General features: G+C 33.9%; 1 protein-coding gene across 1 annotated transcript in view; it reads left to right on the plus strand.

Moving 5' to 3' along the window:
- The window catches only part of LOC105627833 (probable G-protein coupled receptor Mth-like 1), a 166,539-nt gene that overhangs the window by 145,344 nt on the left and 5,606 nt on the right, over window positions 1-15,589 (plus strand). Inside the window, exon 6 of the mRNA XM_012209111.1 lies at window positions 11,036-11,174. Within this exon, the coding sequence (XP_012064501.1) occupies window positions 11,036-11,174 (139 nt within the window). The remainder of the gene's footprint in view (window positions 1-11,035; window positions 11,175-15,589) is intronic.

The following is a 15,589-nucleotide window of genomic DNA, read 5'->3' on the forward strand; positions in this document are numbered from 1 at the left end:
TGAATTGAATGAATCAATTGTAATTCATCAATATTGATCATATAACGTGATCTCTTTCTTCTCTTTTCCAAATATTCAATTTTACTTATTTCTAGAAAGCTCCAAATGTCTCAAAATGATGAGAGGATTTCAACCTTCTTTCACCATGCGATCTCACCTTCTTTTGTCAAGGATATCTATGCGCGCACAAAAGCTACACCTGGAGGGGCAAAACTGTTCTATCCGTTCCGAATCGGAATAATAGAGAGACTATGTCGGAACCATCACGAGTTGTTTTCCCTGACACAATGCTCCTGCAGGAGACGAAGGGTGCCTGCGCCACAACCAGGCAGCGAACCTTTTCTCCCTCACCCACGCTATAACGGCACTCTATAACGGCACAGGCTGAAACGATAGGGTAGAGAGATAAACCTGGCGCCAGCTAGTCCAACCCCGTCGTCGTGCGAAACGGCCGAAACCCTCGTTCCCTCTGCCACGGAGCCCGATTATACGGCCCGTGCTAATAGGAATGCGTGTATGCACGTTTAAATGGGCCCTGAGACTGTTCCCTATTTTGCGTTTATATCCTTTGTTTCTTGACATATATTTAACATTGAAACGAACGATAATGACATCTTTAAGTTATCCTCGATAACATTAAAAAGATCCATAAAGAGTTGATTTGAATTAATTCCTTTGTTTTTTTTAAAGGTAACTTCTACACGCTTAATAATACTGATGATCAGTAATATTAAATCAGTAATACTGACAGTATGCATCAATAAGTATTTTTAGTATTTTTACTTTACCGAATCAGTATTATTAACAATATTTCACTTTAGTTTATATTATCTATTATACTATAATATATTATGACATGAATCCTAATAAAGCGATACTAATGTTCGAGAATTAAAATCAAAATCACTGACAGTATTCTATATATCAATCCACCAATATTAACCATACACGATTAATAACATTAATATTTATTAATACTAACAATATTATTGACCGTATAAAATCATCTTTATGAAAATTTAGACATAGTCTGTGTGTGTAAGCGAATAACAATTAGCGATAAAAACTAAGGAATTATAAGGAATTTATAGTGAAATGGTGAAATGAATCTTAGATATTATCTCTTGAATAGTATATATCATAAACTAATTTTAATTGTCATATGTAGCAACTTTTGCCATAAAAATCCATCTCCGAATTAATGAAATATTTAGATATAATATATTTATAGTTAGAAAAAGGTCAAGACCGCATAATTTACCGCATAATTTAATTCAATATATAATAATATTTCTATCTTTGTGGATGGTAAGTGGATTAAAGGGATGAATTTACGAGTAACGTAAATCTTATAAAAGGAGTCTTATATTTGGGCGTTATGTATTACTGATTTAGCAATAGAATCACTTTTGTGAAATTAGAGTAAATAACGGAATATGTGTATTTATTATCGTTATTACTATTATCAGTTTGATATAACTGTCACCCGAGAATTCAAGGTTATTCTGATAACCCGGTCGCAGCCAAAGCAAAATTACCATGTGAAATTCATGGAACTCTCCTCGCTTTTCGCGCACATACATGAATATATATGAGAAAGTACGTATCGACGACTCTAAAAGCGTTCCTACAAAAAAGAATATATTTTTCACAGTGTTTTTAGAATAACAAATAAATTAAATTCTATTTTTTATAAATATTTTACAGCTTTATATAGATGATTTATTTTTTGAAAAATATGTATTAAAATATATATATTACCTATATGTATAATCAACAATCCATAAATTAAAACATTATTTAGAATGTGTGTCAAGTTACAGTGTTTTTAGAATAACAAATAAATTAAATTCTATTTTTTATAAATATTTTACAGCTTTATATAGATGATTTATTTTTTGAAAAATATATATTACCTATATGTATAATCAACAATCCATAAATTAAAACATTATTTAGAATGTGTGTCAAGTTACAGTTTTGCCCTTATATTCATAGAATCGCACATTCATTAAACACACGTTTCGTTATGCTTCTTCTTAATACGATTACTGAATGGGAGGAAAACGAAAAAGGGATGATCGTACATAGTGGCGATTAGAATAATCGGAATGGTAATGAAATGCAGAGGGAATTATCGGATGCTGAAGAGCCGCCAAAGCATCCCGTATAAATCCTATTTTCAAATCCTTCTTTATTTATCACGCAATTTCATTTATTATTCGAGCTTAAGAGAACGCAATGAATTGGAAATTTAGATACACAGGATATATTTTATTGTAATATTTTTATTGTATTAAGTACAATAATATTTTATTGTATTAAGTCGTTTACTGCATCTTTCAAATTATTATATGTTATACATTCCAAAAAAAAAATACCCGATGAAAACATCGCCGATGTGTAACATCTTTCGTTTGTGAACTAGATAGAAGCAGTCAACTCCGTTTTGACTCCGAGAAACTAGCTGTGATTAATAGCCCGTCGTGCATAAATCGGAGCTACAGTGCAAAAGCGGAAAACATCGAAATGAAAAAAAAACCAGACGAGACGATAAAAATGAGCGTAAAGTTGCGCGGCGCCGCTTCTCACGATTGATTTAACACCTAACACTTTCGGCGACGAACTAATCGGATTTGATCGTGACAGAGGTGCCTCTCGTAAAGTATCGAACGGCACGCGTGGACATAATTCATTTATGTTTGTTACGGGTTGCCATGGGAGTGAGATATAACTCGTGCGAAACAGCTATTGTTGGCGACCTGCCAGACCCAGCAAATATAGACGGCGATCTCTCGCGGCCGCAAGATTCGAAAGCCGGTCCCGCCGCGGTTTATCCCTTTTTTTGCTCGTAAAGCCTTTATCTCCTCTTTTATGGTGCATCCTCGCGTATTCTTATGCCGCCCGACAGTCTTGAGCAAGATGCACAAGCTGAAGATGCAGCCTGGGCTTGTTTTTACGCGTCAATCGTTCGATCGAGACGAGCGAATGTAGTCCGACATTGGAATAAATCTTTCATTAGCTTTTAAGGTTTCGAAAGAAAAAAGCTAGTTTTCTTCAATACGTATTATCATTTGAATCGATCTTGCTACTATATATTCTGAAGAGAAATTCAACATAATTATTATGAATAACAATTATAATTCCTATATTAGACCAACGAGAATAAATTAGTTAAGTGGAATAAACCTATTTTCGGTTAAAGCGGATTTTAGTGCTTAAATATTTCAAAGCGTAGTTATATAATATGTACATATCCAATTCTACAAACCACAATCTTTTTCGGTCTAAAATACAAAGATGAACAGAACTCGAGTAGTCATATTAAATTGATAAGTAATTTCATAATTTTTAATGCTAAAAAAATGATAGGATTCAAATTTTGGCTGAGGCAATATTTTTCATAAGTTAAATTATTTACAATTCTTAAGATGCTTAGATTAACATCAAATTATTAATATCTTTCTAAGATGCTTATTAGAATAAAAGAATTATTATATTAATTTAACATGTGATATTACACTATTCTAATTCTGTTCATGATTGCTTGAAGACCGAAAAAGATTTCAGAATATATGTATATAAATGCATTCTAAAATATTTAAACACTAAGATCCGCTTTGATGAAAAATAGGTTTTCATTTCTTTTAATTTCATTACTAGTATTAATTCTTTTTCAAAGTCTTTACATTTCCTTTTCAGAATCTCGCGAGTTTACATTTCTGCTGCATTGATATTCTAATCTTTCGTGAAATGTGCTACGCGCACATTATATTTCTTTCACAGAGGAGCCAATGACTTCTTGATGCGTTCTCCATTTCAATATAATTCTTTCTCAGTAGTTCGCGCGATGTCCAGCATGTCTGATGGAAAAACTTTTTCACTGTCTGGTGTGAGACAGCGCGTAACAAGACGTCGTCCGATCCCGTTGCAGGACCAGTTTCGATAAAGTTAAGGAATTTGGCGTCGCGGCTATACGTACGTTGCATTTTGAGACGCTGCCTTGATGAGCAGCCGAATGAGAAAGACATCGAGAAGAAGCCTGAAATACAAGTTCACTTCTCTGCATTCGTTTAATATTCCGTGCCTTCCCGGCGGACATCGGGATGCAAGTTACCTCGGTTATCTGAACAGGACCCGCTACACGATGTTCCGAAAGTTTCATGACGAGCTGCTAAAGTTTGACGTTGAGCTCTCGTGGAAAGCAAGGAACCGGGAGGTTCTCCGACCAGCAAGAGGTAAAAAACTGCGATTATTCCAGCTGGCGGCGGAAGCTCCGAGAATTGCGTAACAATTAACGAAGGGTTGATTATCCGCAACAATCGAGGCAGATCTGGTCGATTAGAGAGATTTAAATCTAATTTAAAGAACTCGAAGTTTAATAGCCGATATCATGTGCTAAAAATAAATTACTTTTGCACAAATTTGTATTATTATTATTAAAATTAGATTTATAAATTTAGATTTATAAACAGCATTATTGCTGATCTCATCTTTTGATGTGCATCTTTCTATACTTTTATTCTTCTTTTATTGCTTGGAGTTCAATAAAATTATTATATTCTATTCAAATTTGTATTTAATTGAAATTTACAATGTTTTGATAAATTAATAATAATAAGTGAAATAAACCTTTTAATCCCATAATAAAATAAAACGTTGAATCGAGAGCAAAGTGTACATTGCAAACATCAATGGAATGTCAGGATATTTCAATACATTCTGACTCTACGCGATATGCCTGTTGGCTTGCAGAACGATCAGTGCTCGTCGATAAAAAGTTTACGGAGCTTGAGTAACGGTTATTCCGAACAATGCAAATCTGTATTCGATCGTTCAATTTCGCCGCAATTCGCTGCCTGTCTAATTTTCTGTCAATTTTATTTTATTTTGCTATATCTGATATAAGCCACACATCGTATTTATACGACTATTGTTGTGTTTATTAGAATTGCACGACACTGCTTGTTTTTTTATATATTTCCGCTCATCTAAAAATGTTTTAACAAGTATCAGTAAAGAAAACATTGGGGATATTTGCGTATCATTTTATTGCGTACCGTTAAGCGTTTAAGGTTCGCTGATTCGATATGTCCGCATTAAAAAAATATGCGTTACATTGTTTTGTGTGCACCATCTATTCATTACTGCGTATCGTGTACACAATTTTTGGACACGAATTCGCGATGGAACAACTTTTCGACGCGACGCGTATGATGATTTGATTTTTATTTAAAAAATAAATCGATTGTCATTTTTAGAGAAATTATTGTAAATTTTTATATTTTTATAATGGACATAAATATCATTTATATGTATTATAGATATATAGATTTTTAGATAGATTATTATATTACTTCTGTGTGATCGAAGTCAATCGAAAGTTGTCATTATATTCTCTGCTAAAATAAAAATTTTACTAATTAAATTTAATGTAATTGTAAAAATTATTAATTCCAAACATCATAATTCGTTGATTCGTTGATGGCAGATCACTATTGATCCGCCTATAATAATGAACGAGCTAAAACAAAAGAGAAATGAATTTGTGTATGATATGCAATTGTCCAGTTTATTTTTATGAAGTCAACATTGCCACATAACTTTAGAGTTTAAGCCTTCTCTTAAATATCAAGCGTAAAATAACGTGAAGCTTATGCGCGCCATCTAAATCACATTAGATTTAATCTCGCGAATGTGTGGAGCTCCATGACAAATATTTTCGCTTGAATTTTTTAACGGGTCTGAAAATGTAGGAATAAAAATGTAGGATATTAATGATTTCGTGGTCTTTATATACCATAAGTACAACTTTTACAGGAATTTCTGGGGTCGTTGCTCCGACACTTTATTTCTGTTCTTCACGACTCTATTGGGCGAAGATCCAGCTTCGAAAAAAATAATGGAATTTCTCGATTGTCGTAATCGATCAATTTGAGGTGTTATATACTCGTTTCACATTTTTGTCATAACTTCCATCACTCTTAAGAAAGTTTTCTCTAAAAAAAATCTCTATTGGGTATCAAGAAAAATCTCTATTATCAGTCTCGCAATTTAATATCTGCGAAGGGTGTGTATGATATTTGCGAAGCTTTTTAGTCCGTTAAGAATTTTATTTATGGATTTGTTTGCGGACGCGCAGATGCCTTCCTGTAGCCGATAAGTGGCTACGGGAGGAGTTCTCGTGGAAGTCTGTTTCTGGCAGATTGCATCCGTAGTTATGGGGTTGGAAAAGTCGTTGGGTCCGGTTGGCTGCGAGGGAGCGAATCACCCCGATAAAAGCGATCAGGGTTTCGGTCACTAAATTACCGAAGATCGAAATAGCGGACTTTGCACATGAATCCTATTTTTACTGCCATTAAAATTCTTCTGTAATTTAATAAGCAATGTTCAATATTTTATAATAACTTTGTTACATTTTGATTGATTGTAATACTGGTTCAAATACTGGTAAATTATCAATCAATACATTTTAATGATTTGCATTGGGAGAGAGAGAGAGAGAGAGAGAGGTGTAAATATATATTTTATTATTTCATATATAAACTGGAAACAGGATAATAATATGTAAATTAATCTCCTGCACAACACAGCTACATAAACTCAATTATAAGATCATATGTGATTGCATATATTTTCCATGCATTATTTATATGTTTTGTAGGATAATATAGTCAGTGTAATATAAAGTCAAATAATATAATTAAATTTTATGCTGTACTTTAGAAATATTTCATTTTCAATATTAAATGTGCATGAAAATAATAGAATATTATTAGATCATTATTTTCTCTTTATGCTATTTACATATAAAAATCACAATTTTGTAAACACTTTTACCAAATGAAATTAACTTTGGTTTAAATTATCGCGTTTACTTCTGATCTTACATTATATAAATAAAAGAAAGCTCCTATTATGAGATAGCATTTCTGCTAAACTAATAGACATTATTTATTCATGGTTCCACCATGAATTTATTGCTTTTGGATTGAAAAATGTTTAGAAAATTTATTATTAAATCATGCTTGTTGTCGTAAAAAAAGATTGTAGAATTTGAATATCTTGAAGTTTCATTGAGATGAGCCTTTAAACATTGTTCATTATTTAATAAATAGATATTTGACAACAAATTCTTCATGTAGTGATAGAATAAGATAGTTTCGTACTAATAGAAAAATTCGTATTAATAGAATAATATAATAATTAAATTGCTTAATTACAGAAGTTAGATTTGATGATCGCAAAACCGTAAGTCGTGGAAATCGTAATATGAGAGACCCAGAGTATTTTTAATATGAAATAACCCATACTCTCATGTCTAATTCTCATGTGAAAATCGTTGCTAAAGTATAAATGTTATTATACAATATTAAAAAGGACAATCGGAATGAACGTCGAGTGCCTATTTCTGCAATACTTGATTTCAACTATCTGAAGACAAGTTCTAGTATTAATTAATTATGTATCGCATACTTATTTTCCGTGCACCCTGACTGCGTTTGTTTGTATTTAAGAAACATTAAATAAAGTTTTTTAGATGCAATACTGATACACTTTACGTTTTACTATCGATTTCTCGGAGCATCTTATATATATAGGAACGCAATTTTTTTACTTTGCGATTTGCTTACTTTTTACATTTCTTTAATTTTCAAAAAAAATAAAATTTGAATTAAATTTTATTGTATATAACATTATCTTATTAAAGCTTATTAAATTCCCTTCAAAATGATCTATTTTTTTTAATTCTGTTTAAATTCATAGACTTCTAACATTTACCTAAAATGAACTCGGTATCTCATAATAGGAGGCTTTTCCTCCATATATTATATCTACTGGAACGTGGTATATTCGCGCAATGGCAAACGAGATTGTAAAGCAGCATATGAATTCGTATTGCAAATATTTGGATTTAACTGATACATATGTGATACGGGATAAGGATGTCTATCTTGAACTTGAAATCCGAGCGTGCGCGCGTATCAGCGCGTGCATATCTCAGGAATTCAGGGAATCGCGCAGCCTTGCACCAGACTCGGAACAGTCGGAACTAGGAAACCGATCCGATCAGATCCGATCCGATTCGCGACTGGGTAAGTGCACGCTCCGCGTGATTTACCATGATTTCTGCTAAACACATACCGCCCTTTCCCGCACGCGGATGCAATTTCGACGGGATCATGATGGCATGGCGGTCGCGTGATCGCAACGGAATACCCTCGTTGTTGTAACCTCGTGCAAAATGTACCATGTTCAATCGTGCGATCGCACGCGCTCGCCCACCTCCCTTCGTGAATTTTCCACTTTATTTTTATCCCCCCCCGATTATTACCTGGCTCCGGTTTATCGCGTGAAATACAATACAACGTTTCTCGATAGGAGACCTCTTAATAATTTCACAAAAAATATTTTCTCTTAAAAAATAGCAAGATTTATAGGTGAACAGAGGAGAGAATTATAACAGACGAAAGCGACAACAAGAGAAAACAAAAGTCGCGGTTGTTAGCTTTGTTACAACGCTTCCGAAACGCATTTCAAAGGATTGCGAGCTATATATTCTTGGCATACTTTTTAGCAACAAGAGTTTGTATAAATGTAAATAATTCTGGAAACTATCCCTGCACAAAAGCAAATTGTAATTTCTAGTGTACCACAAGAGATCACTGTTCCTCAAATGATATTAAATTAAATATGTTTGTCTTTTTTTTTTAGCTATTTTATCTAATTCTCATAAAATCGTAAAAAAAAGACAAAGTATAATAATTATATATTTATTTTGCGACAGTTTTTAATTAAAAATCGGGCAAAGGATTAATCCTGTGATCAATTGTGGGGAATAATTACGTCCCTTTTCGGAAATGGTACACACACACACACTACGAAAAGAGCAAAAAATTTAATCACTTGAGATATGTGCGGTCGGATAGTGCGTAAACAACGCTATTCACGAGAGACAAATGTGCAATGACGCTACAGCAAAGTTTATCGGCTATCGGACATTATTGGATAACGGAAACAAAGTGCGTCTCGCCCCATTGGTTATTATCGTTTGCGATCGCGAGAACTACCGTTCTCGCGCCTGGAGTCATAAATAATTAAGAATAAATGAGGGAAACGCGTCGCACATTTAAACGTTCCTTCGAAAACGAACTTCCGGCCGGCGCGACGTCCCTATTTTCTTTCCGTCGTAACATGCCGCCCGTCGATACGGACAAGAAAATAAACCCGCGTCTGTCGACAGGTCGACACCGTACGATTTATTTGTTTGTCATAAATCCATCCATTTCCGCTCGCGTGCATTACGAAAACCCGCTTTCCGCATTCCGAGATGCGTCTCTCTCTTCGCGTTTCTCCTCCTTGATAGATAAGAATTTTATAATTCCATAGAATGAATTTTGTAATTTCAAATTTTGTAATTTCAAGAATTACGTGAGTGATTTTAATTAATTATAGTTTATACACTGTTAGAAAACCACGAGCTTCCTTTATATGTAAATGAAGCTTGTGAATGAAATTAAAAGTAATGAATGATTTAAATGAAAATTAAGTTACAGTAATTACTTAAATGTAACGTGTACATTAAATTTAAATGTACATGAAATTTAATGTACTTTTAATAAAATTTTATGAAAAGTACATTAAATTTCATAAATTTTCATGAAAAATACATTAAATTTTATGTATGTACACAAGTATACTTTTTAGTTATAAATATATTAAATTTAATATAATGTAATGTCATGAAATTAAGTTCAAATTGTGTAATTTAAAATTTAATGAAATTTAAAAACATTTCTAACAGTGTAAGAACGGGATATTTTGCAATCAGTTAAAATGTTAAGAATCAAGAAGTTTTCATTAGTTTTCATTTCCTGATTCGCTGATAAGTACGCGAAAATCAGCGTTTTCGCATCTTGTTGCGTTTTTTTTTTTTCTGATACGAATGGTACATCATTCGAACAGACACCACGAGCCTCTGTCGGAATTATCGGAGATGCGCCGAATTAAACATTGCGAGGATAAACTCGCTGGTCATTTAGTTGATCGCGCCGTTTATTATTGAACCAGTTTGTATGTGCAACGCGAAACAGCTATTCGCATATCTGCGCCGCTCAAAATCTGGAAATATATCGACCTGGTTCTGAGTCGCCCCACGGATGAGAATTCACATGATTAATCCAGGTGCAAAGATTGTTTCGTGTCGATGAGCCATTAGCGAAGCCAAAATAGAAATTGGCATTTGTTCCTTCTCTGTGAAACATGAATTCTAGGGAACCCCATTACTACTGTTTTGATCGCGTAAACGTCGTCAGCATTATTATTACTTACAGGAATTGTAGGCTCCACGTTTGCGCGTGAAATTTTCAGACTACACTGAAGAAAAAGTTTAGTAATAATAATCAAGCTTACATTGAAGAAAAGTTTGCTAAATCTCAATACATATTTCTTTGAGTAAACATTTAAATAAATATTTACTTAGTATAAATAGTACATAAATATTTACTCAATAAAAAATAATAGTTAAATTCAAGTAATGGTTTGTCAAATAAATATATGTTTACATTTAGTGAATATTTTCAAACAAATATTCATTAAAATTTAGTATTCTTTTCTATGTAGATAATAAATAATTAATAAATGCTTCGATAAAGTAATTTCAATGAAATATTAAATTAATATAATTAAAATATTAGCGTTTAATTGAACCAACTAAATGCTAATTTTACTTTTCTAAATGTTTAATAATATAATTATTACCAAATCTATTACTATTATTACGTTTGGTAATGTTTATTAAATATTGTACCAATATGTTAAATAAAATACATTTGCTTATAGCTATTACTAGGCTTTTTTCTCAGTGTAATACGATAAAAAAATAATACATATTATTTTCTCACAAATCATTGCTGATATAAATTATTTATTATAACATAACTGCGTACGAGTGAAATAATCATTATTATATGATTGTTAAGCAGACTGCGATTTTTTATCTTCTACAGAATTTTAGATTCTGTTTGTCTTGCAGGTGACATGGAAATTCTGGCGTATTTCTTTGGACCGATCGGAGTGCTTCTAGCTGTAAATCTTATGTTTTTCGCTGTAACTGCTCGCGAATTGACGTGTGGTCTCTGGAAAGGCGAATTCGTGAAAAGCACCACCGAGAGGTAAGTAAACATTCTCCTCGTCGCATTTAAAAAAAAAGAACCATAATATATCTTGTTCATTCATTTTCCAGTATTGTTTTCGTAGAAATAATTTATCATGTTTTAACTTTGACTGTTTTAAACGAACACGCTCATTTGCGTGTGTTCTATTCATGAATAACGGATCTCATTAGATAAATTGTACTGAATAACAGTTTTTTTTCTTTTGTATGGATATTAATTTATTCTTTATGCCACAAAAGGCTTTTGTATGCTAATAAATAAATTTCTCTGCAATGCAAAATTCAATCTTCCCGTACAAAATATATGGCAATATAACAATGCTTGCAGCGTAATTATGTTTTCTCTTACCAACGGATTATTTTACTCTAAGCAATATTAAACAATATTAGTAAACAATATTAGTAATATTAATTAAGTAAAATTAATTTTAAAATTAACTTTAAAAAATATATATAATAATATTAATATATATAATAATAAAATATATATAATAATAAAATATATATAATATTAATATATAATATTAATATATATATAAATAAAATAAAAAAATATATAATAATATTAATGAAACTCTCTTCTTGAGTATTGGAGTAGAATTTCATTCTAAAGAGTGAAAATTGAGAATAGCTCAATGTTCAATCTTTAAGAGTGATTTTATTTTTCAGAGTGAGATTCACTCTGAAAATTTTAGAGAGAAATACAATTAAATAAAGCGAACACGAAATGTTGTGATCAGAGTGGCACGAATTTAATTACGTTCCGCGAGAATTGTCCCTCCGAGTATATCCATGTAAGAGTATTCGGGACCAGCCGATTTATCGATGGCTTAACGAAGAATCGTCCTGCAATCTGGTCGGATTAACCATCGGATTAACGAGACGGCATGACTCGGAATTGACCAGCTGATGGTCCCCCCTAAATTCAACAGAACGGCATTGCCAGCCAGTTCTCGAGGCGTTCGCCAATCTTGCAATCAACGGATATGGCTTTTGCCAGCATTCCATGGTGAAAAATAATAACGTTTATTCCTTCGGCGCAATTTCTTCCCGAGATCGAGAGAAATTTGTAAACACACGTCGCACGTTCGTCACGTGAGACATCGACCAACCAGCCTTTGTCTCGCGCAAACATTTACCTTATGTCCGGCCATGAAACTTGATGAATATTCTCTTCACGTTTTTTTCTGCAGTTTTCAAAGAATGTTACCGTTACCAATAAAAGTTAAAAGTCTCGCGACCTTGCCACCGCGCAATGCAGATAAACTCGTTTGCATGATGGACTGGAAGATCTGCTTATCTTCGTATCCGGCTGATTCGCTCGCTCCGCGGAGTCTGGTTAATCGATTCAAATGAACGATCAATTTGTCTGATCTATTTAAAGATCGAAGTGAAGTGATACTTGGACGTGTGCAAGAGGCAATATATTTTGTCATGTAAAAATGAACGATTGTTAGAAATTCGATTTGGAACACGCAAAAATTTTACCTATAACATCTTGCACATGGCGTACGAAAATCTCCCATATAATTCATGTTTAAATAAGCAAAAACGTGCGCACGAAACTGCAAGAACCGAAGAACATCGAAGTAATATGATCATAAGCTCGATCATAAGCGCGTTTCATCGGAAGCATTCAATGTTTCGTTACAACGCGCAAACGAGAAGCGACTTTTCACAATATTCCGAACGATTTCGCAGAAGACGAAGTGCATTGCTCCGATTTGCTCTTCGCGAAAAGACGAAATGTATCGATAATGCGCATACGCGAGAATATCGATGCTCCAACAATAACTCTAGGAATATCCCGGAATTGTGCCAACAGCCGCGTTTACAGGCCATTTCCGACACGCTCCGATGCAACAATAATAAACGCGACGTTGCGCACAGCCGCCGAGGAACATCCGATCATTTCAGCGACTGCGAAACGACACTAACACCTTGGAAACGATCAAGTTTTATTGGCCCAGACGAAATGTCCGATCTCCTGTTTTTCATGGAAATACGGAGTTTTATTTTGAACGTCGAAGAACGGCGGCTCGATTGAATATCAAGGATAACTGGAAGATGAAAGGACATGTGGCGAAAGCCAAGGAAAATCCTCGGAAGTTTCAAACTGTTATTTCGACTTTTGTGTACGAATATGTGAGCTCTAATGTGTAAACAACAACTTAGAAAAAATACAGGGTTGCTTGCACAAAACTGGAAATCAGGGAAATGATAACAGTCATGAAAAGGGAATTTTGTGAAATTTTCTGGAAATTTAAAATTCTTGACTTTAAAGAAATTTAATATACCTATGTAGTGTTTTGGAATTCCAACTTAACAATTAAAAACGCAAACAGTGTCAGTAATTTACACTGCTATGTTAAGTGATCTTTTAATAATATTTTTTTGACGATTTCCCAATTAAGACAAAATATTTTAAAATATTACTGAAAGTAAAGTTAGAAAAATTATGAAATTTTATCTTTTACTTCACAAGTAAGCTTTAATTTCAAGTTTACCAAGGTAATTTAACTTGATACGTGAAACGTTGAGGTGCAGACGACTTACGTGCAAGAGAGATTCGACGTTGGAAAGTCAAAATATTTCTCACTTTTTTTACGACGAAAGGTATTTGACATCTCGTACTTTCCGATTTGCACAGGCGAACGGATTCTTTTTACAGAGCGCAGACTTTGCACGCGCAGGCAAGTTTATTTTATTACCTTCCAGCCGACTGATATCAGGCAATCGTTATTTTCCATTCGCTCGACGTCTCTTCGATCCGCTTACATCCTCTCGCTCTATTCGAGATTGATATTGACGATCCCAATTCGCGATTTCGACGACGCTATTTGCCCGCCGTGATGTACGTACACGAACACAATACGGCCATTGTTGGCAAAAGGAAACGTAATAGCATATGCAGATTTCGCCTCATCCCGAGTTTGTTCTATGTCTTCAACGAACGGATTTCGTTCATCACGTACGTTTGCATAGTTTCCGGAACACCCCGACGTGGATAAATTGCCTTGCGAAAGTCTACGAACATTATACATTCATAACGGTATTTATGAGAAAATAACAATATTATTTTTTATTCAACGCCAAGTTTATTTTTGTTTTTCATCGGAAAAGTATAACATAAATATCCTAATAACGGATATTCCTTCCTCGGATATTCCTTCCACTGAAATATGCACAGTTGTATCATTATTTTTATCATTTTTTATGTTATGTTTTGTGTTATATTTCAGTTTAAAGCATGAAAATATTCAGTGAAAAAAACTGTGATTATAAATATAATACGCAACGAATATGCACGTCAAAATTAAAATAGAAAAATACGCTCATAAACAACGAAATAAATGTCGGTGTTTTTAATGGTTCTGAACGTAATAAATGCTTGTTACGATACAAATTAGATACAAACATGTTATAACGCAGTAACAGCCGTCTTTAGAACCAAATAACAAATTTTTATTTGCCTCGTCGACGCACATACACTTTTTAAAAAAGTACTAAATTTTAATAAATATTTGCTCGAATAGAAAAGTAAATATTTATACTCTAAATATAAACATATATCTATTTAATATAAAAACCATTAATTTAATTATTTTTATGTTGAGTGAATATTTATTTAATGTAAGCAAATGTTTACTTAGGTACTATTCAAAGAAATATGTATTACGATTTAGTAAAACTTTTTAATGTATATACAATACATCCCCGAGAGAAAAACTTATGGAGAAAAAGATCTTGACATTTTAAAACGACCTACGCCTGCCCACGCGGCCGGTCAGATGGTTTCAGAGTGGCGCCAAGTTAACGTACAGACATCACGTCCGATTTGACATTTGCCGGAGGAAGGAGGAGCTGGTTTGAATTATCTTCTGACAAAAGGCGACACGACGATGGCCGCGGGGGTCATAAAAGCGGTATGAAACCCTCGCAATAACTGTCGAGAGGGCGAGTGTCATCCGACGTGCGGATCCAGTTCGTCAAGTCCGATGCACTCTTTGCTCTCACGTCTCCGTCGCCACTCTTTTTCCTCTCGCGGTCTCGCAAAGTAGAGATCTGTGTTTCCGCGGTTCCTCGCCTCGGAGCCGAGATAGCGGATTTTCACCAGCAAAAAATATTTTATGCCGACGCCTGCTCCACACGTCCGAGAACGCGCGACAGTATTTCTGTACTTGCGACCGCGCGAGAATAGTCTTCACGTAAGGAACGTGAGAGAGAGAGAGAGAGAGAGAGAGAGAGAGAGAGAGAGAGAGAGAGAGAGAGAGAGAGAGAATAATATATATATATATATATATATATACTACGTACGTTCCGTACCGTCGTACCGTTCCGTCCGTTCCGTTACCGTTACCGTACCTCCGTCGTCTCGTCTCTACTAGTACTACGTACGTAGAACGTAGTTAC

The sequence above is a fragment of the Atta cephalotes genome, assembly GCF_000143395.1.
Source record: "Atta cephalotes unplaced genomic scaffold scaffold00010, whole genome shotgun sequence".
Classification (NCBI taxonomy): Eukaryota; Metazoa; Arthropoda; class Insecta; order Hymenoptera; family Formicidae; genus Atta; species Atta cephalotes.